The following is a 22757-nucleotide window of genomic DNA, read 5'->3' on the forward strand; positions in this document are numbered from 1 at the left end:
ATCCCCTCTCCCTATGCTCACAAGAGCCCCAGTGCGGGGATGACGCCACGGCCCAACGCAGTTCCGCATGCAACCACCGGGTGGCGAGATGTTCAAAGCCTGACCTTGCAATACGGCCATGTGTCACCAGATGGTGCCCGAGGCCGCGGCTCTGCGAGCAGGGCCGGGACAAGGTGGAGCCCAGTCTGCTTACTGGTCCCAGTCCGGTCCCCTCTACTCCAGCACACGTGATCTCCGCCGCCGCTAACCCACACCATGGCCCTGCCCGTGCCTCGGCTATCTATCCCTGCCGCGCTGGCCTTGGGCTCCGCCGCGCTGGGCGCCGCCTTCGCTACTGGTCTCTTTCTGGGTAAGCTGGGCTGGGCTGCAGCAGCCCCGGGAATGGGAGGGCGCTGAGCAGAGCCCGAGAACCTGGTCAGAACTGCAGGCCCTAACCGGGTACCTTCTCCCCGGCAGGGAAACGGTGGCCTCCGTGGGGGTACAGGCGGCATCAGCGCCTGCTGCCCCCTCAGGACAATCCCCTGTGGCAGTATCTGCTGAGCCGCTCCATGAGGGAACACCCAGCGCTGCGGAGCCTGCGACTGGTCAGTAAGACTGGGGCCGAGAACAGGCTCCCCACTTCCAGCGTGGTGGACCTCACGTGGCTGTGTGACCTTGAGCTAAACAGAAACCCTCTCTGGGCTTCCGGGTTCCCTGAGACCTGTCCCCTCTAAGCCACACCCGCCACCGGAGTCCCTGAAGGATTCAAAACCTGCCCGGGGTTTGGGGTGGGGGGGTGACAGGCAGGAATGGCATCACCCTCTCCCCACACACAGCTGACCCTGGAGCAGCCGCAGGGGGATTCCATGATGACCTGTGAACAGGCCCAGCTTCTGGCCAACCTGGCGCGGCTCATCAAAGCCAAGAAAGCTCTGGATCTGGGTAGGAACCCGCAGCCATGGTCTCTGGAAACCAGGGTCACAGGGCCGTCCTGCACCCTGACTGAGCTTGCCGGTGTCCCGGTCCACAGGTACTTTCACGGGCTACTCGGCCCTGGCCCTAGCCTTGGCGCTTCCCGAGGCTGGCCGCGTAGTGACCTGCGAGGTGGACGCAGAGCCCCCGAAGCTGGGACGGCCCCTGTGGAAGCAGGTGAGAGCCCCACTCCTGCAGCCGTTCGGGCTCCGGCTCAGGGGCGTGCCGGCCTGACCGGCCTCCTTCCGTAGGCAGAAGTGGAGCAGAAGATCGACCTTCGGCTGCAGCCCGCCCTGCAGACTTTGGGTGAGCACCGGCGCGGGAGGGGCCCAGCCAGCACTGTCCAACCCGGGGGAACAAAACTGGCGACCCTGAGCGGCCCGCCATGGGCAAGGGCTTCTGGGCCGCTGAGACCGTAGCTCAGCTGCACCTGCCCTCTGTCCCCGTAAGATGAGCTCCTGGCGGCGGGCGAGGCCGGAACCTTCGACATAGCGGTGGTGGACGCAGACAAGGAGAACTGTACCGCCTACTACGAGCGCTGTCTGCAGCTCCTACGCCCGGGAGGCGTGCTCGCCGTGCTCAGAGTAAGTACAAGTTAAGGTAAAACTGCTCCTTCCGGTGGCTAGGTCCTGGCTCTCCCCTTGCCCAGTCCCAAACCCCGCCCAGAGTATCTATGCCCGCCCCTCCCGGCTAAAGCCCTAGGTCGGCTACCCCCACTTCCGACGGCCCCGCCCTCCATCTGTAGGTCCTGTGGCGCGGAGAGGTGCTCCAACCTCAGCCCAAGAACAAGGCTGTTGAATGTGTGCGGAACCTAAACGAGCGCATCCTGCGGGACGCCAGGGTCTACATTAGCCTCCTGCCCCTGGATGACGGGCTCTCCTTGGCCTTTAAGATCTAGGGTAACAAACATCATGCTTAGGGCTTGGGTGTGAGAAGCTAAGAAACCCAGCCAGTGACCCGACGTTTAAACCTGAAAGTAAAGGTACTGGAACACGCGACCTTCTGAGCATCCATTTCCGACGTTCATTTAGGCAGTTTTTCCAGTAAAGTGGTCTCCCTGGCACCAAGGCTCGTGGCCCTATCTGACCGGATAGTTTAATAAATTTCCCCTGCTGTACGCATTGAATACAGTTCCAACAGGCTCCGAGGACTTTGATAAAGGGAGGACCCTGTCTCTTGTGTCCTAGCCACATGCCACACCTTGTCGACACCACCTAGTTATGGGTACTTTATAGCTAGGTCAGGTCTGCTGGCAGTCTACCCACGTTTTCACAGGGCTGTTGCCTCCCCAGTGTGCAGTGGAAACCCTAACAGTGGCTATTACTTGAGAAGCAACCCTCTTGACCCAAACCAGAGGACCTAAGGTTGGCTGGTATTTCTATCTGCTGCCTCACCGGCTTGAGTCCTAAGGGAAGAAACTGATGTCCAAGGGTTAATTAAAGCAGACAGGAGGGTGGGTAGCCAACCTCATTCAAGGAACCTCAAGAACTTAAAAACTTTTCCAGCACAGTCCTTTGTGGGGGACACTATAAGGAGCCAACCTTTATTGACCTGGGGCCTGGTGCTTTGCTGCTCTGGAAGAAGGGTGACATTCTTTATACTGAGGCACAAAGGACAGTTTCTGGGACCACAGGTTTGCCACCTATGGTTAAGGCCCAAGTGAAACACACCCAGCAGCGGCTCCAAGTACAGCTGCATGAGCCCACAACTGAGTCTGTCCAAGCCCCACGTCCCTGCCACACACCAACCCACTGGGAACTATTCCTTCACAAGTACATACCGAGGTGCACACAGGGGACCTGGCCACTCCATTTTGAGAAGTACCTTTGACATACTGGTAACCCACATGTGTACTCTAGCCAGAGCAGAGCCAGCGTGAAGTGCACTTGTTAGCTGAGGAAGGAGCACTAGGCCACGGGACAGTGGGCACGCACCATTTCTACTGGGGAAGCCCCAAAGTACTCCAACAAGTTCACAACTAGACCTCAGGAGTGACGCTCACCTCTCATCTTTGATTACCCCTCACCTGTGACCTACCTCCTCCCCCGGGCAGTACTACTTTTCCAACTAGAGTCACTAGGTAATGCAAATCACCCAGGTGATGGCTACAGGGGGGGGGGGGGGGGGCTGCCAGGGCCCAAACCTCTCAGCTCAGCTTCCCAATACCTGTCTATGGGAGAGTCCGTCCACTTCCGCCTTCCTGCCTTGCTTCGAGGCTCAGAAGAAAGGGCTCCCATGCCTATTTAACCCTTCAGCACCACTGCTGCTTTTCCTTCCCTCATCGTCCATGGATTAAGTCATTCACTGGAACTTTGCACAAACTTAGAAACTGCAGAGTATTAAAGCATGTATCCTTGTATTTTATTGTAGTCTCAAAGACCTCGTGGATTGATTATGCTAGGGACACAGGGAGTTTGGTTGCCCAAGTTTCGGTAAAGAGCAAAGTGCTCACCAGAAGTATTTACCAAGAAGATTAGCCCCTAGGCTGCAATCTGACTGCACATACGTGAGGCATTAGTTGTGTACACTCGTTTTATTCATAATTTGTCATGTTTGGGGTTACCAAAGTGATTCTAGTGATGGGTGAATATCACAAAAAAGATCTTCTACCTCATCTTAAAACATCCACTGATCCATCTCATTCAGTACAACAGTCAAGGGTAAAAGGAACATAAAACAAACATGCACACCATGGCACGGTTTTCATAAACGTCTATTTCATCATTGGTGGGTAGCACATTTAACAGTTAAGTACATTAAATAATGTAGAGGAGGCCGCACGACGGCAGCACTGATAACGAGATAACCATCCAACTAGAAACCAGCCAACGGGTGACTGTCTAAATATTTAAAACACGCTCTTGCTTAATCATCCTTTGATGTGATCACCTTCTGGGGGGGAGGGGGAGCCTGCTGGTCGCATGGAAATATATTAAGGCCAAATCTTCTGATATCCGTTCCCAGAGGTTTCTTTTAACTGGATTAAGCCTCCAATTCCAAGGCAAGCCCAAGTTTGTGGCCTCCAGCATTAAAGCTCTTCCCGTCTACCAGAGCAGACAGTGTAAGCTTCACACCTGCAAACAAAGCAAACCACCATGACTCAGCCCTGCCAGTCCCCTCCTCAGCTGTATGGGAGCTGGCCATACGGACTCAGGCCAGCGAGAGCATAGGGATCAACAGTGAAGCTAGAAACTCTGAGGGTAAACGCGAATCTGCAGGCATAAAAAGTTCAAAACATCCTAAACACCATGTTCTAACATGCGTCTTCACTAAACTGCCTGCCCAGACTAAGTAACACTGGAGATGAGATCTGGGAGTAAGTGGGAAAACACAGGGCAGGTAAGTTAATACTTATTACTCATCTGAGATTAGTATATGGGGAACTGGCCTTCAGTGTTCACTTTCACTTTTCTTTAGGTTTTAAGTCTAAATAAAATTTAGCTGTGGGAAGCAGGTGCCCCATTAGGAAAGCGGGCTGCCAGGGCTTTCAGACCTTGGTCATCAACTGCTCTAAGCAGCTGTAAGCTCCAGAGAAACAGAATTCTCCGGCTCAGACCTACTGGGTGGGGATCTGCTGTGACCCAGACCACTCCCTAGTTTGGAACTGCTCTGGTATCCATTATCTGAAGGGAACTGCAGACACCTTTGACCCAAGACAATATTCAGACACCAGGGAGGAACTACATAATGGTTAAGCTTAGAGGAGTGGGGCGGTTTAGGGTGAGGGCAGCCATGCTTATTCCAAGCAGGCCCCTCCCTGTAAGGAGTGAGGGGGCGGGTATGATAAGCTGCAGCTTCCAGGAAAGGCTTGAAAGGCTCACAAAAGAATAAACTAAATGTAATTTTGAAAATAATGTTCAGGGCTGGAGAGGTGGCTCAGCGGTTAAGAGCACTGACTGCTCTTCCAGAGGTCCTGAGTTCAATTCCCAGCAACCACATGGGGCTCACAACCATCTGTAATGAGATCTGGTGCCCTCTTCTGGTGTGTCTGAAGATGTACTTATATATAATTAATAAATACATAAATCTTTAAAAAAAAAAAAAGAATGTACAAATAAAGTGATGGTTCAGCAGTTAAGAGCACTGGGTACTCTTCCAGAGGTCCTGAGTTCAATTCCCAGCACTCACCATTCTGTATCTGTAATCCCATTGGGTCAAATGCCCTCTTCTAGTGTGCAGATGTACAAGTAGACAAAACACACATACACTTAAATAAATGAACCTTTTGAAAGGGGGAGGGAGCTGTAAAACAATCCTTCATTATCAAAGATACTTACCAGGCCTCAGAGTCTGAGTATAGCCCACTCCAATTAAACTAGAGTTGTTGACCTTTGCCTAGAAAGAGAAAAAAACATTTCTGAAGAGAGACAAAGTTCTTAGGTATTCCCCATCAGGAAGCTATGGGGCCTGTGCCTTTAAGTCAATGAGATACTAAAATTTAGAATTATATATTAAGAAAACACCAAGTGCCACTTAAAACATTAAACATTAACTCAAAATCAAATTGTCATGTCAGCAGAGCTCAACACTCTTTACACACCTTAGGCTGTGTATCCAGAATCCCACCCCCACCATGATACACACACATAATAAAGAAACTCGCCCTTGTGAAACTCATAAAAACAAGTAACATGTGGTTGATGACACCTAGCAGACTCACTAGAGGTGGGGCCACCTCTGAAATGCAGTGAGCAGTTTTTTCATGGCTTACACCATCCATCAACTTCCTCAAACTTCCAGTCTAATTCCTTCCTCACACTCTTAGCTCTATGCTGTTGGATTTTGGCTGTAACTAGTTGGGGCCTGATGAGGAACCATGACTTATCAATTTCCTTATATACCGTGACAATTTAGGATTTAGGTCACAGACCTTCAGGAGCTGAGACAGGGCTGGGTGGTTGAGACAGGGGTGTTGGGTGGGCAGCCAACCCGTGGAGTGGTCTCTAGTGCTTTGTCTTATTTGCCTCCCAAAAGCCGCTCTTCCAGCCCAGGGGTCCAGCTGCCTTCGACTGATAGGAATTGCCATAGAGCCATGGCTGGGCAAGGAGATGGGGTGGGACTTTTAGACCATGAGGGCAAGGGACAGAGAAAGAGGGATGAGATTCAAGAGCTGCAGAAGAAAAACCATTCAGCAGTATAGGTGGAAAGGGAAAGGGGTCCTGGCGGGCAGTGGGGGTTGCCCAGAAGATAACACAGATTCAGACGGTTGTTAGTCCAGGAATACTGGAAGGAAATGTGCTAGCCACAGGGAGGCTTAGAAATGCCCAACCACTGAGCTAGTCAAGGCATGTCAAAATTGGTTGGCGTGTGTGTCCTTCATTCTTGACTCTAAAGGGCTGCTGGGCACTCCTTCAGCACCCGTCTCCACTACCTCAACTGACATCTTCACTAAGCCGATTACACGCTAACAGGGATCCAAACTCTACACTGTACCCCGACAAGTTCACCTATAGATGTGCCAGGCAGTCATAGTTACACATGACACAGCCTGCAAGCCGCAGAATGGTGAGACATGCCTCGGGGCGGGGATGGGGAAGCTCGTCCCCCATTCCTGAGCTCTTTAGCATCCCGGGGCTACAAGTATACACACAACAACATGCTGTGAGAACAGCAGCTACGGACTGATTCAGTGACTCCATCCTTTTTCTGTGTAACCTAACAGGCAAGGACAAGAGGAAGCCAATGTGGGTGTGTGGAGGAGGGGTGCGGGGGGGGGGGGGGGTATCAACAGCTCTACTCGGGTGGGAAATGCTCTATTTATTTCCACAATGACTGGTAGCTGAAAGGTGTTCCTGCCGCTGCCGTCCATCTGTCCCAGTGCCACAAGCACACACATGACAAGAGAGGGCACTTAGTGTAAGAGACCAGTGTGCTGAGAAGAGTGCTGTACCTAGTGCAGCCAGTCACGGATCCACCACTGACTGGTCAAAGGGAAAAGCACTCTGGGTACTTTTCACACTATCTCTGATTATAAATCTTTAAACAAAAAGCAAAAGACAGGGCTAAAACGTAACAGCTTAAGGCTTCAAAACACGGAGCTGAAGAGATAGCTCAGCGGTTAAGAGCATCAGTTGCTCTTCTAGAGCTCCTGAGTTCAATTCCAGCAACCACACATAACTATCTAATGCGATCTGATGCCCTCTTCTGGCATGCAGGTGTACATGCAGATAAGAGTACCCATGCATAAAATAATTTTTTAAAAAGGGATCTTTGGGGATCAAGAGTACTTTATGTAACAGAAGTGACTCTCCTGACTGTTTAACTTCCTGTCATCCCTAGCACATATGGAACAGACAGTCCCTGACACTCAGTAACAGGTGCTGATCTGCTGGACACGGAAGCCAATTCCCTGCCCCACACAGCACACACACTCCTCTATCTCAAGCCACTATGACTAAACACAGAAACAGGAGAAAGGCACAAGATTCTGACAAGAGTGGCCATCTCACTTGGGCCCTAGCAGAGGGGAGGAAGCCCTGGAGGTGAAGGTTTTAGGCAACAGTCCCAGTGAGATATTCTACTCACCCTAGACAGGATTAAGGTCAAAACACTGGGTCTAGTCTGGGTTAACCAATCCCACCCCACCACCAACAGTAATATTTTGTCCTCTCTCAACCAAACTCCAGTCGCTTCACCTGTAAAAATGGTGCTAGATCAGTGCTCTCTTAGATAAAATCTGAAGACACTTCATAGTCAAAGAAAGTACTGTTACTCCCTGACAAAATTACGAGCCACCCAGGGCTCCACACGCTGGTTACCTGGAGCTTAGGCAGGCTCAGGGATATTAGCAAAACTAATTCAGAAGCTCTCAATGTAAGGCCAACTTCCGTGATTATTATTATTTTCTATTTTATTTATCTATTATTATTCTGTGATTATTAGTTATTTTTCTATTGTGTGATCAGACACCATGGCCAAGGTAACTTATAAAGAAAGCACTTAATTCGGGGCTCCTGATTCAAGAGGGTGAGTGAGCCCATGGCCATCATGGGGGGGAAGCATGGCCTCAGGCAGGCAGGGTGCTGGACGAGTAGCCGAGCTTACATCAGATCCACACACATGAGGCATTACAAATGGCTAGGCTTTTGAAATCTCAAAATCTGCCCCAATCTCCTCCAACAAGGCCATACCTCCTAATACATTCTCACCAAGTGGGGACCATGCATTCAAATACACTAGCCTGGGGGGAGGGGGAGAGGGTTCTCATCCAATCACCACAGAGCTCTAACCTGAAAGTCAAACCTCTATCCCCATTTCCACAGGACAAGGAGCATTCCAACCCCAGCCCCAGTACATCTGTCAACATGGGCTGCGAATCCCAGGCCAGCTTTCCTCACCACCCAGTGACCCAGAGTAGCTCCCCGCCCTACGCCCAGAGGTACTCACAGAAATAGAAGCAGTGGGGTCCAACTGGTATTTAGCTGCAATGCCAAAACGAGTGCAGTTGGTACCTGATGTCCAAGCAAGGTTTACTGAAGTGTCAAAATCTTCACATACTTTCTGATAAATTGATCCTCCAAATTCTGTCCCATTATTTCTGTAAGATATTTTGAATTAGAATCTAGAATAGACGATGCAACCACCTCTAAGGCACTGGGCAAAACTGTAGGAGGTATAAGCACTACCACAACTGAGCAGGTAACTACACAGGGCTTGCCTAGTGTGCAGAAGCCCTGGGTTCATTCCCTAGAGCTGAGGGGTGGGTGGGGAAGGATGGCTTTGCTCATGCTGGCCTATAAAGCTCCACTGAAAACTGCCAAGTCCTCTCCGGTGTGGCTGAGACAGGGTGAGTCTCACTCTGTAGCCCAGACTAGACTCCGTCCCCACATTCCTTCTGCCTCGCCTTATTTTTTTAAAGATAAGGTCTCTTTACATGGTCCTGCTGTCCTGGAACTCACTATGCAGACAAGGCTGACTTCAAACTCATAGAGCTCCCTCTGCCTCTGCCTCAGGAGTGCTGGGATTAAAGGTGTGGAACACTTGTTTCGTTTGCTGGCTTGCACGCATGCACACTTGTGCAGACATGGGGCTGTGGTTCAATGATCGCACGCTGCCTATCCTAGATGAATCCTGCACTCACCCCGCCAGCAGCACCACACACACGTGCACAGACACAAGAGTGAACAGCAAAAGATAATAAAGATTCTATATATCTAGGTAGTCAGTTTCACGTCAGGAAGGGCCACACAAGGGACTTTATTAAAAAACTGTTATCTAGGAGCAGAGAGATGCCTTACTGGGTCTTAAGGTCCTTGCCACCAAGTCTAAGGACCTGAGTTTAATCCCTGGGAACTCAATTTCCCACTAACCTGCACATGTGTCATAACAAACAGATAAACACATATAAACTTTTACGATTATGTGTAGCTGGTAGGATTGTGAGAACGTTTTCTTCTGTCCTGTTACTTACTAGTATACTATTTTGTCAGGGCTAGAGAGGTGGCTCAGCGGTTAAGAACACTGGCTGTTCTTCCAGAGGTCCTGAGTTCAATTCCCAACAACCACATGGTGGCTCGCAACCATCTATGTGATCTGATGCCCTCTTCTGGTATGTGGGTATATATATACTCATACACATAAATAAATCTTTTTAAAATGTACACTTTTGTCAAAGAAAAAAGTTAAGTCCTTTCTATATTAACTTGAGTTGGGTAAAAAAAAATGCCATACCCAGCCCCCGATTTTTGAGAAAGGAACTTACTATGTAGTTCTAGCCAGCCTAAACTCACTATGTAGACTAACGTGGCCTCAATCTCAGAAAGATACAGCTGTCTCTGCCTTCCAAATTAGGATTAAAGGTGTGAGGCACAACTCGCCTAGCACCGTGAGTGAAGATGGTAAGACCATCCTAGCAACCCCACACAGCACAGGTCATTTTGTCAGAGAAGGCACTGACAGCAGACTGCCAAGTCTGACACCTCGTGTAAAGGCACAAAGCATCCTGAGCTGACGACAGGAGCTCCCAGTCAGTGTCCACACTGCATGCTTCTGAGGACCACCTGTGGCAACAGAAATCCTTCAAACTAAAAACAGACCAAAAGAAATGACGTCGCACACCGTCCTCCGAGAGCCTGCACCTCAACAAGCCACAAAGGACTTACACATTTGTGTGTAGCTGGAAGTCCCCAGTCCTGTAGCCAACTGCGAAGTTACTCCTTGTCAGCTTTGACTTGGCACTGTCAAAGGTCATCTGGTACCCAGCAAGCCAGCCCTCGTAACCAAAGACGGCTGACCCATGGATGGCAGGTCCAGCAAAATCAAAATCAACATCACAGCCAAGGTTTATACATTCCCTCTTGTAAGCAGACTTGATTTTACCACTTTTCTTTCTGGAAAAAGAAGAGACTGACTTGAAACTCATGCCAATGACCAAGATTTATACATATAACTGCATGGTGGACTTGAAACAGATTTAAACAAACCACAGTGTGACAATTATAGGGTTAAAAACAGCCAAATCAATTAAACAACCCACATGGGATGACAGCACTGCCCTATCACAGCAGTCACAATGGCCTCGGAAATGGCAGTAAGCACAGCCACAGTGAAGAGGCCATCATCTCTGACAGCAAGGCCCTGGCAGTGGCGGGCAACGCAAAGGTGAATTGGTGCTGCCACAGGCGATGGAGGCACTGTGACAGCTGCTCCTTCCTGAGCAGACGAGGCCTGTAAGCACAGCGTGCACCAACACCAGCACTTACCCTGTGTTTGGTGAAAACGTGGTGTCAAAGGTCAGTTTCAAACCTTGACAAATCTGGTCTTCAATTGCAATCTCCGTCCCCAGAGTGTTGTCAGTGTTCCATTTCTCTGTGAAAGTCAGACCATACTCACACCATTTGTACTTGGTCTCCAAGGTCCCACTGACTTTACCAGTGTCTGTATTAGATGAGCCAGATGTTGAAAATTCCTAACGAGACAATAAACAGCCTGATGAGCCTTCTCCTAAGCCTGGAAGAGGCCACTGCCCAGTTGACACAGCACTTACAGCTCTCCACTGCGCTACTCCCTAAGCAAACAGCAGTGACGAGCCAGCCTCTGACCAACTGACTGCCACCAGAAGGTCCTTTGGAAGGTAAAGATTAAGTACACAGGACCCAGCAGTGAGGTGACTGAGTGGGCTACAGGCTGCCAAGTCTGACCCTAACCTCCATCTTCAGACCCACACGGCGGTAAGACACGACTGCTGAGCCCAGCCAGCTGTCCTCACTGTGCCCTGTGACACAGGTGCCTGCACATTCACATAATCCACACACAAAATACTGTGACAAATGTCAATAAGTAAAATTTAAATCCTCCAATAGTCCATATTCTAGTTTTCTTTTTCCCTTTATAAAGATTTATCTTTAATTTGAGTATATACGTACAGGTGCCCATGAAGGCCAGAGCAGTCTGATTTCCTGAAACTGGACAGAGGCAGTTGTGAGCCATCGTCTGGGTCCTGAGACATGAACTAAAGTCCTCTGCAAGAGCAGCACCTATCCGACCTGCTGAGCCACCTCTCCAGTCCCTCTGCTTTGTTTAGATGAGTCTTGACTAGGTTTCTTGCCTTTTTCCAAACAACATCTATATCATCCTTTTGCTGTTTTGTTTGGGTTTTGTCTCACTTATGTATCCCTGGCTGACCTGGACCTCTCTGTAGAAACTGAAGCTGGCCTGACCTGCCTGCCCCCCTAGTGCTGGGATTAAAGGTGTGTCCCCACCAACACATCTCACCCAACTCCCCACATTTTCATTGTTCTAAAGCACGGGAAAGGAATAGAGAAATGGCTAAGTAGTTAAGAACGCTGTCGATCCTAGCACTCCACAAAGTGATTAACAAGTCTGTAACTCCAGTTTCACAGTACCCACCCTCTTCTGGTCTCTGTGGCACAAACATGGGGCACAGATACATATGGAGGCAAAACCATATACCAAGAACACTAAGTTCTTCTAAGAGTGAAGTGTGGGAGCTTTACTGATTCCTTTACACTTGGTCTGTGTCAAACATCACCTGTCAGCAGAGGAAATACTCAATACAGGGATGAATATGAAGCACCATAACAAGCTCAGGCCGGGACTGGAGAAAGGGCCGCTTCTGCAGAGGACCCAGATTCGGGTCCTGGCACCCACAACCATCTGTAACCCCAGTACCAGGGAATCTGACAGCACTGGCACCAGGCACACACTGGCATACATGCAGCAAACACTCACACACCTAAAATAAAAACATTTTTATTTAAAAATAAGTGAATCTTATTTTGGGTTGGTAGCAAAAAAGATCTGCCAATCCCCTGTGGCATACCAAGTAAAGGGGGAAACACTGGGAGGCTGTATCTCAGAATTTTCTAGAGAAACAAAGTATCTTTCTTTCCAAGCACAGCACGTGGGTAAAATATCCCAAGATAAAATGTAACTCTTACAACAGCCTGTCAGAGTTCTTATATTTTTGGTTGTGAGCCTAGCCTTTAACGGCTGAGCCATCTCTCCAGCCCAGCCTGTCAGAGTTCTGATTCATGGTTTCTGTATCAATATCTCTACACTCTAACCACTTTAAAGCTATGTCTAAAATTGATTTTTTTTTTTTTAAGTTTATAGGAAATTGTGATAGGTGTAGAGATAAGAAATACCAGGCTGGAGAGATGGCTCAGAGGTTAAGAGCACTGACTGTTCTTCCTGAGGTCCTGAGTTCAAATCCCAGCAACCACATGGTGACTCACAATCATCTGTAATAAGATCTGATGCCTTCTTCTGGTGTGTCTCAAAACAGCTACAGTGTAGCAACATGAAATAAAAAAAATAAATCTTTAACCCCAGCACTGGGGAGGCAGAGGCAGGTGGACCTCTTAAGTTCAAGGCCAGCATGGTCTGCAGAGTCAGTTCCAGGACAACAAGCAAGGGCTACACAGAAAAACCCTGTCTTGAAAAACTAACAAAATACTATTTTGGAGGTAGGTCTGTTTTCTCAAAGGGACAGCATAGCCTCCTGTGGATTAGTCCAATTGAACCCACACACAAAAGCTCTGTAGCTCTGCGTGCACATCAGTGAGACAACATTGAACACATCAGTGAGACAACATTGAGTACATCAGTGAGACAACATTAAATACATCAACGAGACAACATTAAATACATCAGTGAGACAACATTGAACACATGCAACGCATGCTCTTCCAACAAACCAGAGATCAAGAACCAGCCTAACCTATGCCACGGAATGCTCAGGACACAAGGCTGTTGAACATCAGCCTGTGGGGTGAGTTGAGCCAGATGACACCAACAAAGCAGTTCGCTCCATCACTAGGGACTTTTCTTCTACATTCTGGGGAGCCTGAACATCTCTGCAGCTCAAGAAATCGAAGGACCTTAGTAGAACTTAATTCTGCATAGGTTTGCATTACAGAATGAGTCCTATCACTATTCAATTCCACTCCCAAGCATAAACAAAGCATCCCTTCTTTAATCCAATGCCTACATGTCCTTCAAGAACTTGAACTGACTTCCATAACTTTCCCTAACTCTGTTCTAACATCAGCTTTCTTTCCAACACAAACTTGAACTGACTTCCATAACTTTCCCCAATTCTGCTCTCACATCAGCCTTTCCTTCCAACACAAACTTTCTGTTCTCTATCTTCAGCTTAAAGTTTGTCTTTCCAAGAGAAAGGGTGTTTTGTTTGTTTTACAGCACTGGACCTCATACATAGCTGGGTAAACACTCTACTGCTAAGTTCCACTCCCACTCTTAAAAGTAAACTTTCTAAAGACAAAGATGGTGTGTTTTAGTTTAGAACAACATACATGCACAAACATACTTAAAACTCAGTAGGCTGAAAATAAAGATTAGTAGAAATGCAAGGCCCTGGGTTCAACCTCCAACAACAGTGGAGAAAAAATATTTACAGTCACCTAATATTCTGTGATCTATTAATCCAAACAAGTCAGTCACTGAACCATAATCAAATGATTAGACTTATTTACAGACCAAAAAAACCACAGAACAAGACAAATCTAAGACCCATGAATGCAAAGCTGTACGCACTAGGAAATGCCACCACAAACTTTACCAAGTCCTAGTCACATACAGAGCAGCAGGCATACAGTACTGAGGAATCATACCTCAGCATGTACATTACACACCCACCTCCAATCTCAAAACAAAGCTTTTAGAGCAAGAAAAAGTATATGGTATTTTACTTTAACCTTTTTTAACAACAGTTGGGATGGATGTGTTGGCATATCTAAACTGTAAATTCTTCAGAGATATTCCAGTCAGGATAAACATGTAGACATCTAGATGAATGACTATTAGAACACAGCCATTATACTAAATGATCACTGTGGTCAAATAAACAAGTTGCTGCTAAGCTCAGAACTCTGACAGGTATTAAGAGAAAGGGTTACAGGAGTCTAATGAGCAGTGGCCTTCAAGATTGTCCTCTACCTGAGTAAACAGTCCCATATAACCAATGACTTTCCCAACTTCTCTGTGCAGTCATAGTAACACAATATACAGGAATAGAACAAAACCACATGAAAATCAGAAATCATATACAAAGCCAATAAATCATATTACACATAAATCACTCAAAACAAATTAACTTCTGCCTCATTAGGAAAATGGCTGTAGACATTTGTGGCTACAAAATTAACAGATTCATGAAAGCATCAATTACTTACCACACCACTGCATGACTTCGTTTTCACATCCAGCTTTACCAACCCAAAACCTTCAAAACACAAGAGAGCAAAGATAAGATTCTTCTGCAGAAAAGATGTATACCTACTACTCACATTACAGTTAACAAAACTCCAAAGTCCAGGGAACAAAAATGTACTAATGCACACACCGGAGTGAACACTTCCAAGCGGTCAGTCTTACTGAGGTGATAACTGAGGTGACAGCAGCTGCTGCCCAGTGTCCTGTAACAGGCTCCACTTCCTGACTCATACACCCCTTTCAAGCCATTGTTAAATGTTACATTAGAAAATCACTTCCGCAGACTGGCCTATTGTTTATGGTGACACACTTAGGACATTTATCCCAAAGGGCTAGTACCAGAAGTCAAAGGGCAGTGGTATGTGCAATACAGTTTTCAAAAAACTCAAATTCACTCTAAAAAGCCCAAACTCTCAAGGTTTCGGTCTACCAGGAGTCACAACCATAAAATTAAAACAGTCATTCCAGGCAGCTCTATCTAACCATGGCCTGAACTGTTCTACAAGCTCCCCCCTCCCAACCCACCCCCGGAGTTGGGGGTGGTACCTGCCTCCCATCACTTGGGAGGCAGAGGCAGGTAGATCTGAGAGTTCAAGCCAGCCTGGTCTAAAGAGTGAGTTCCAGGACAGCTAGGGTTACAGAGAGGGACCCGGTCTTAAAAAATAAAATAAAGAGTAAGCTTTTCAACTGTGACCGGAAGAAAGGCTAAGAAACTGAGGTGCACATGCACCCGGTGGAAGCATGAGTGCAGCAGGATGTTCAGTCTAGAAAAGCAAAGCGATTAATTTTCTGAAGAGGTCAAAGCATACATGTTCTCTTTTATGTTAAAATTAAAAGAAGAAAAAGTCCTTACCAAATCCTTTGTTGAAAATATCTCTGGCAGCTTTGCCAAGGTCAGCATAGGGTGGAGGGATACAAATTGCTAGTGAAAAGAGAGATTCTACAGTTAATGTGACTGGACTATGACCTACTGCTAATATTTACATTCAAGCAGTCCAACCGGAGTTGTTTTTGATGCCACTAGAACTACAAAAAATAAGTAGCCATCCATAACAAAAACTTACTTCTAAATAGTTATGTGGTGATAGAAACCTGGGACCTTTCTACCCATTTTCAAGAATAGGGTGAAGCCTTTCTAATTCCTAAACATAGTGTCTACAGCCTCAGAGGACTAGCACCAATGTACACAGTTGGGAAAACTCAAAGTGACTGACTGATTTAACTGAGATAAAAAAACAAAATTTAAGATTAGGCATTCTACCCTAACAAACCTCTTGGAAAGACTTCCAAAAACAAAAACACCCTGGGAACTGACATATCTAGGCACAGGGGTAAAAAAATACAACCACCTATGTTTCAATCAAGTGTCTACTGCGACTAAATATCAAACGGCAGGCACTTTTAAACACATTAATACGGCTCCCAAGTCCTCCGGCTCCCAAGTCTTCCGCCACAGTGAGGCTTAAGGGCAAGGAATCTGAGCTCCAGCAGCAGCTCATTCATTCTACAGAGCGCATCCACGCCCTTAGGAACACATGTAATGACCTTGCAGTGCACTCGATCTAAGCAGGCAGACAGCTAACTACTTCCTCTTGCAAAGTGACTGATCTAACTCTCCCTCCCCAAGATGGAAGTCAACAACTAGTTGTTTAGTTTGCTTTCGGATTGGTAAATGACACATCCAAAAGCCAAGGGTGGGTGCGGCCAGGGACCAACGCCCCAGGCGCGAGCCCCCTATCTGCAACCCAACAGCTTAACACCACGTCTGTCAACAGAGTTGGCAGTAAGACTTAGGGGCCCGCGCAAGGAAGCAAACTTTCCAAGTCCTTGCAGGAATGTGGGTCACGGCGAGACCAGCTAAGAGACCAGCTACGGTTTTCTAAAGAGGAACAGCAGACCCATTGCCCCATCGCGCTAACACCTCTGTGCTACTTACGCCGTTGGCATACCGGTACACAACATTCAGCCATGGCGAAGTCGCGGGGAAAAGGTGATCTGTAGAAGGGACAAGAAGTGTGGTCAGGGGACGGTCAAAGGGTCCACTAGGGATCTCGGACATTAGAGCAAGGGCCAGGGCCTCTGCGGCCATCTTAGGGGACCAGGGCCGCCCTGAGTTCACTCAGGCGGCCGACCCGCCCTAGGGCACCAGATTCGGCAAGAGGAGGGCGCCATAGTACCTGCGGGTGTCCTGAGGGGCGCTGCCGCCACCGCTCGGCTCGCAGCTGAGGCCACTCCGCTATCTGGAAGTTGCGCTGCAGCCACCGCGGCTGGAGGGCGAAGTGAAGGAGACACCGTTGCGCCCCGCCGCAAGCCTGGCCTCCCCCAGCCAGGTCCCCGCCGCTGCCGCCCGGGCTGTCCAACGCGCCTGTCCTTGCCGCGCCGCCCGCTGCCCACTCCCACCTGCTCCGGAGTGACCACGTGGGTTGAGAGCACGGCTGTCTCCTTGGGTGAGCTGTCTCGAACCGTCCGGCAGGGATGGGGCGAGCAGGAGCTGCCGGGCCTCGGGTCAGGCAATGTCCAGGGCAGCCCCAGAGGCGAGGACCGGGGAACGGCGGAGGCGGCGCAACGGCACCCGCGCGGTCAGGATGGGAGTGGCCACGCGAGTGGCGACGGGGCGGGGCGGTGTGCCCCGCAGGGTCACGTGCATCCTCTCGGCCTCCGCTTGAGTTCTCCATCCTGGAGAGCTGGACTTAGGGTCCTGGTTGAAGGGGATGAGGCACTTTCCGCAAGTGCAGCCTCCGTGCTCTTCATATCTCGGTTCACTGCCCACCGCAACGTCCTCCTCTGCTGGTTCTAGGCTGGGCTCCAAAGGAACAAACTTGAGCCAGTCTCTGGACATTTCTCTCAGAGCCTCAGGGATGCGCTCCTGCAGCCTCCTTCCCACCCATATATGGTATGGGTTCACACACGTGCAGAAGCACATTCTGCAGTAGGAAAAGGAGCTTTCCCTGATTGAGAGGCCTGGAGAGATGTGAAAAGAACTGTAGGCTTCATGTTGACCAGTCATTAGAATGCTGCTCACAAATTCTCTTATGTGCGCAAGAAGAGTGAGGGAGCAGCCGGTCCTGGGTCCTATACTGTAGCCCCAGATCTTGGGAGGCGGGGAGATTACGATCAGTTTGAGGCTAAACTACAGCGTGAGGCAAACAGGCTAAAAAAGAAGAAATCTACAAGCTAATAAAGATAGAAATAGGCTTTAGGAGGAGGCGCAGTGGATAAGAACTCTTGCTGTACAAGCAAGAGGACCTGGGCTGAGATCTCAGCACCCACATTAAAAGCCAGGAGTAACTCCAGAAATAGAAACAAGAGGGTCACTGGGGCTCTCTGTAACCTGGTCTGCAAACTGTGTTCTCTAAATTCTGTATCAGATTCTGTCTCAGTGGAGTAAGGTGAAGAACAGTAGACACGATTCGAAACACACACACACACACACACACACACACACACACACACACACACACACAGGACAGCCATACAGAAGACTAGAAATGGAGACAACTGACAGGTCAGTTCAATAAACTCAAATAATTTAGCCTGTGGAGCTCAGTTTGCTCATCTCTAAGACACTGCTTAATAGCCGTACAGTTGCACTTGAGAGCAAAGACACCAACACATATGCACTTATAACTTAGTTGTCCCTGACCTCTTCCTTTACTCAAGTACTGTTAAGTCTTCGCTCTCCTCCTAAACTGGGGGAAAGATGGCTAGATGGAATTCCCCCCCCCCCAATCCAAAACCCAAGTTTAAAGTTACACACCAGTATGTTTCTCTCCCATGAGCAAGGCTAGCCAGCAACCTTACCTGGTTGCAGCTGGGATTGTGTTGTAAAAGTTAAGTGGGAAGAATTTTTGTGTGTGAGATCAGGCTCCCGCACCTCACTCGTCCCTACATTCAAGCTCAGGCAGGTTGGTCTGCAATGGACCACCAGAGACAATCTACCCTAACTGTTGGATGCTTTTGATGGGGTTTTGCTGCTTGTGATGGAGTTTGGTTCCCCCATCCATTGTCTCACAACACTGCCTGCCAGAAAAACTCAGTCTGCTAAATTAGTTACCTCAATTACCTAAAGCAGGGCTTACTCATGAATTACCAGTCACCAGTTTTGATCTTTACTTTCTCTGACACAAGTCTGAAGCTTTAGTCGTAAAGTATCTGAGCGGTGCTTAATGGCCACTGGGGGCAAACTCCTACCTAAGCAAAGAATACAGCAGTGGGAAAGATGGTGACTCCTTCCCATCATAAAGACACAGCTGACACTCCTATGTAAAAGACAGGTTGGCAAGAGAAATTTGTAACTCATTTACCTGATCATGATTTTATAGTATACACAAGCCACCAAACTGAAGAGCTCAAGCATCCAAGGTGAATTATTGATTTTTTTTTGAATTATTGATTTTTTGTGCTTAGATTGCATGAAGCATGGACAGCTGTATAGGAATATAAATGAAGAAAAAGAGTGTAATCTATTATAACAGAATGAGTAGGGATCCCACAAGGTCTGTCCAGGTAACCCACCCCCCATCTATAGGTAAGGACTCTTTCTAAAAAGGATGGGGGGAGGTGGTTTTCTTGGTGTAATGCTGGGAGCTGAACTAGTGTTAGACCAGCAGTATACCACTGAGCTATAGCTCCCTTTTAACTCTACAAAACCATGTCTCTCACTAAGCTGCCCAGGAAAGCCTTGAACTTGCCATATTCCTCTTCCAGCTACTGGGGAGACAGATGTGGGCTCCCTGGGGCAAGCTTTATTAGGTGGAATTGGCAAGCTCTGGACTCAGTGAGAGATTCTGCCTCAGTGAATCAAAAGAGCCATTGATAAAGACACATGCATACGCCCACGTTTGCACATGTGCCCACATGCAAAAATATGTTATTTCCCTGGCCAGCATAGCTCTGATCCAGGAACCCTGGCTAGGGGCAGTGACGGAGTGAAGGAAAGACAGTCACCCGCATACAGAGAAAGGAGATCAGGTAGGGTTCTCTAACTGCTACCTCCCACGGCAACCTGGGGTCTCAGTGTATTTATTACGGGTAGGGTTTGCTAGCTTGGTAGGAGGTGTCTGTAGGCAGCAGTCTGAGGAGGAAGCGGCAGTTGCTAGCTTTTGCACTACAAATGTTCATAGCTCCCGAGAGAGCTTCACCACTGCTCTTGAGCCTGGTCCACATGGGTAACAGCTTTGCCAATTGCCCCATGGGTTGGAGGCCCTAGGACTCTTGACACAGCCATACCCATGTTAAGATACACTCTCAGGACTTCATTCACTCAAGGCTTCCTTTGCCCCCTACATACATCACAAATGCACACACACAAATTAATTAATTAGTTAATTAATTAACTAATTAATTAAGTAAAGGTCTTATGATCTGTTAATCACGGTAGGTCAAAGAATGTGTTTGTGGTAGGCCAAAGTGAGTGTTTTTGGGGCTGGGGATTTAGCTCATTGGTAGAGCGCTTACCTAGGAAGCGCAAGGCCCTGGGTTCGGTCCCCAGCTCCGAAAAAAAAAAGAACAAAAAAAAAAAAAAAAAAAAAAGCAAAGTGAGTGTTTTTAAGCTTTGAGGCTTTGGGGGCAGAATTTTACTTCCCTATGACTTGCTCCTGATTTTAAAAAAAAAAAAAAATCTGGGGCCGGGAGGGGGTTGGAAAATTAAAAAAAAAAAACAAAACGAAAAGCAAATCTAATTTCTTGGCTTCCCTTGGGTAAAGAACAAAGATAGGACAGGATCAGTTCAAAGAGAAACTCTGCTTCAAGGCCTTCCTTCACTTTGAGCAGGATTTAGTGAACACACCTACGTATCCACATTCAAACTCCTTTAGAAGAAGACCAAGGCATGTGTGATTCCCGAAATCTCGGCATTTGAAAGGTGAAGGCGGGAGAATCGGGGCGGTGTCATCCTTGGCTACATGGGGAGTTTGATGCCAGCTTGGGCTGCAGAAGAACCTGAATGTATGATACTGAAAACAACAACAAGTCTGACAAGACAGACTGTAGCCGCAGAGACTTCCTCACACTGTGGTGTGCCTTCCTCTGCTAGACCTGAGTTTCTAAACTGGGAAGGCAGCACACGCCTGTAATCCCAGCATTCGGGAGGCAAAAGCGGAAGGACCAAAAGTCTGAAGGCCAACCTAGGTTACTTAGACTCTGTCTTATTTATTTATTTATTTATTTATTTAATTTCTTAACACAGGGTTTCTCTGTGTCGCCCTGGCTGTCCTGGAACTAACTCTGTAGACCAGGCTGGCCTTGAATCTACAGAGATCCCACCTGTCTCTGCCTCCTGAGTGCTGAGATTAAAGACACCATCACCTGGCTTTAGACATTTTATTTAAAAAGCTAATTAATTAATTAATTACTCAGACCAAATTATACCAAGGGGCAGGGATGGGGGGCCCGGGGTGTGTGGTTAGGCTACATCTTTTGAAAGAAGTGTCTGTGAATATGTGGATATTTCAAATCTCCAGGCCACGGTTTGGTCATAGAGTCATTTACATTCTTGTATGCAAGAACGTTTACTCCCTTCAAAGACACCCCACCCCAACCATCTAACCCTCCTCATACCAGAGAAGAACTCCCGGACTTTTAGTTCCCTGACTACAGTTCCTGTGAACCAGATACTAGCGCTCTGCCCCTCCCCACATCAAGCACGTAATGGCCAAATAAGCACAGTGTTTCACGGACATTCTTGCTCAGAAAGATGGCAATGGAGTCATTGGTCCACAGCAATTCTAAAATCCAGCCAAGTAAACTCAGCCTTACTCCCGCATGGGCTCCAAAAGGTCTTGTCAGAAGGGCTGGCCCCCTACACACGTTCTCTCTTCCTGACACTGGCTCTGACACACACCGGGAAACAGCCACGCCACCCATAAGAAGCTCAATCTTCTTGCATTTATATGGCCCTGGACTATTTCATGGGCTTAGAGATGTGTCCCTGGCAACACAATCTATCCTCAGGACAAACAAACTGAGACTAAAGTTCATGCAGGCCCTAGCAGCAGGCTCAAGAAGGCTCACTGGGATTCTGGAAGTTTCTGCACGTCGCAAAGGGTCTAGATATGGAGACCATGGCCTGAGATGCCATTCCTCCTAGAGATGGGCACAAATTGAGAAGGATTCAAGTGGGATCGGTAGTTTCCAAAGTGGGATGGGTGTGGGAGAAAAATCTAGAAGTTGAGAACTTGAGAGAGGGAGTGAGAAAGAGAAAGGAGGAGAGGGAGAGTGGAGGGGTACTAGGATTACAGTGGTTGGTGAGGAGAGTCTGACCTATGGAGCAGAAATGAAGTTCACTGGTTGAGTAAGGGTAGGACTTTGGTGTGAGCTTCACCACCACATCTCAAACAAGAGTGGGACTGGCACATCTTGTTGGCAGAGACACTGGGAGTAACCTGGGAGTTAGAAGATACAGAGTGGCGAGGACAACCCTGAGTCAGGTGCCAAAGTCCTCGGTGACTAAAAAGGAGTGATCGGCAAATGGGTCATAAAGGAAGAGAGAATCGGGGCATAGTCCAGACGTAGGGCATTACCTGCAATGTGCAAGACCTGAGGTTCATCCCTTCCTCCTCCCAGCGCCACACGCAAAAACAAAAGTAGATCGATAAGTTGAAGATGCTATAGCTAACGGTATAAACTCAATCTTGCTGGACAGTGTATGAGGAAATCAGTGTAGAGGCCTATACAGACCTGGCTGGGGGTTGGCATCTTAAGAGACTGTGTAGAGACAGGGGAAGGGGAGAAGAAAAGTACTCAGTGGAAGACCCAGGTTGCTTGTTTCCAGCCACAACATGGGTTTTAGAGAGCACAGAAAAAATAGGGCACACTACGGCAGGGAGGCCTAGTAGGAAGAACATAGACAGGGTGGGAAACTAGTGTCTTAGGGTTTCTGTTACTGGGACAAAACACCATGACCAAAAAGCAAGTTGGGGAGGCGTGGTGGTTTGAATAGGAATGCCCCCCCCCCATAGACTCGTGTCTTGAAATGCTTGGTCCACAAAGAGTGGCACTATTAGGAAGTGTGACCTTGTTGGAGGAAGTGTGTCATTCTGGGGGTGAGCTTTGAGGTCTCCTGTGCTCAAGCTACATTCAGTGCACCACACAGTCTCCTGCTGCCTTCAGGT

General features: G+C 48.1%; 2 protein-coding genes across 2 annotated transcripts; one reads left to right on the forward strand and one right to left on the reverse strand.

Moving 5' to 3' along the window:
- Positions 1–189: 189 nt before the first annotated feature.
- Comtd1 (catechol-O-methyltransferase domain containing 1) lies at positions 190–3309 on the forward strand. Its single transcript, NM_001107249.1, is given in 7 exon segments — positions 190–349; positions 457–584; positions 816–921; positions 1010–1128; positions 1203–1257; positions 1402–1535; positions 1697–3309. Coding segments are annotated over 7 exon segments (789 nt in total). The 5' UTR covers positions 190–255; the 3' UTR covers positions 1850–3309.
- On the reverse strand, positions 3291–16969 carry Vdac2 (voltage-dependent anion channel 2). Its single transcript, NM_031354.1, is given in 9 exon segments — positions 3291–4025; positions 5229–5286; positions 8338–8488; positions 10053–10280; positions 10653–10858; positions 14607–14656; positions 15500–15568; positions 16583–16641; positions 16824–16969. Coding segments are annotated over 8 exon segments (888 nt in total). The 5' UTR covers positions 16617–16641; positions 16824–16969; the 3' UTR covers positions 3291–3933.
- Between the last annotated feature and the right edge of the window lie 5788 nt (positions 16970–22757).

The sequence above is a fragment of the Rattus norvegicus genome, chromosome 15 (genome assembly GCF_021556685.1).
Source record: "Rattus norvegicus strain SHRSP/BbbUtx chromosome 15, alternate assembly SHRSP_T2T, whole genome shotgun sequence".
NCBI lineage: Eukaryota > Metazoa > Chordata > Mammalia > Rodentia > Muridae > Rattus > Rattus norvegicus.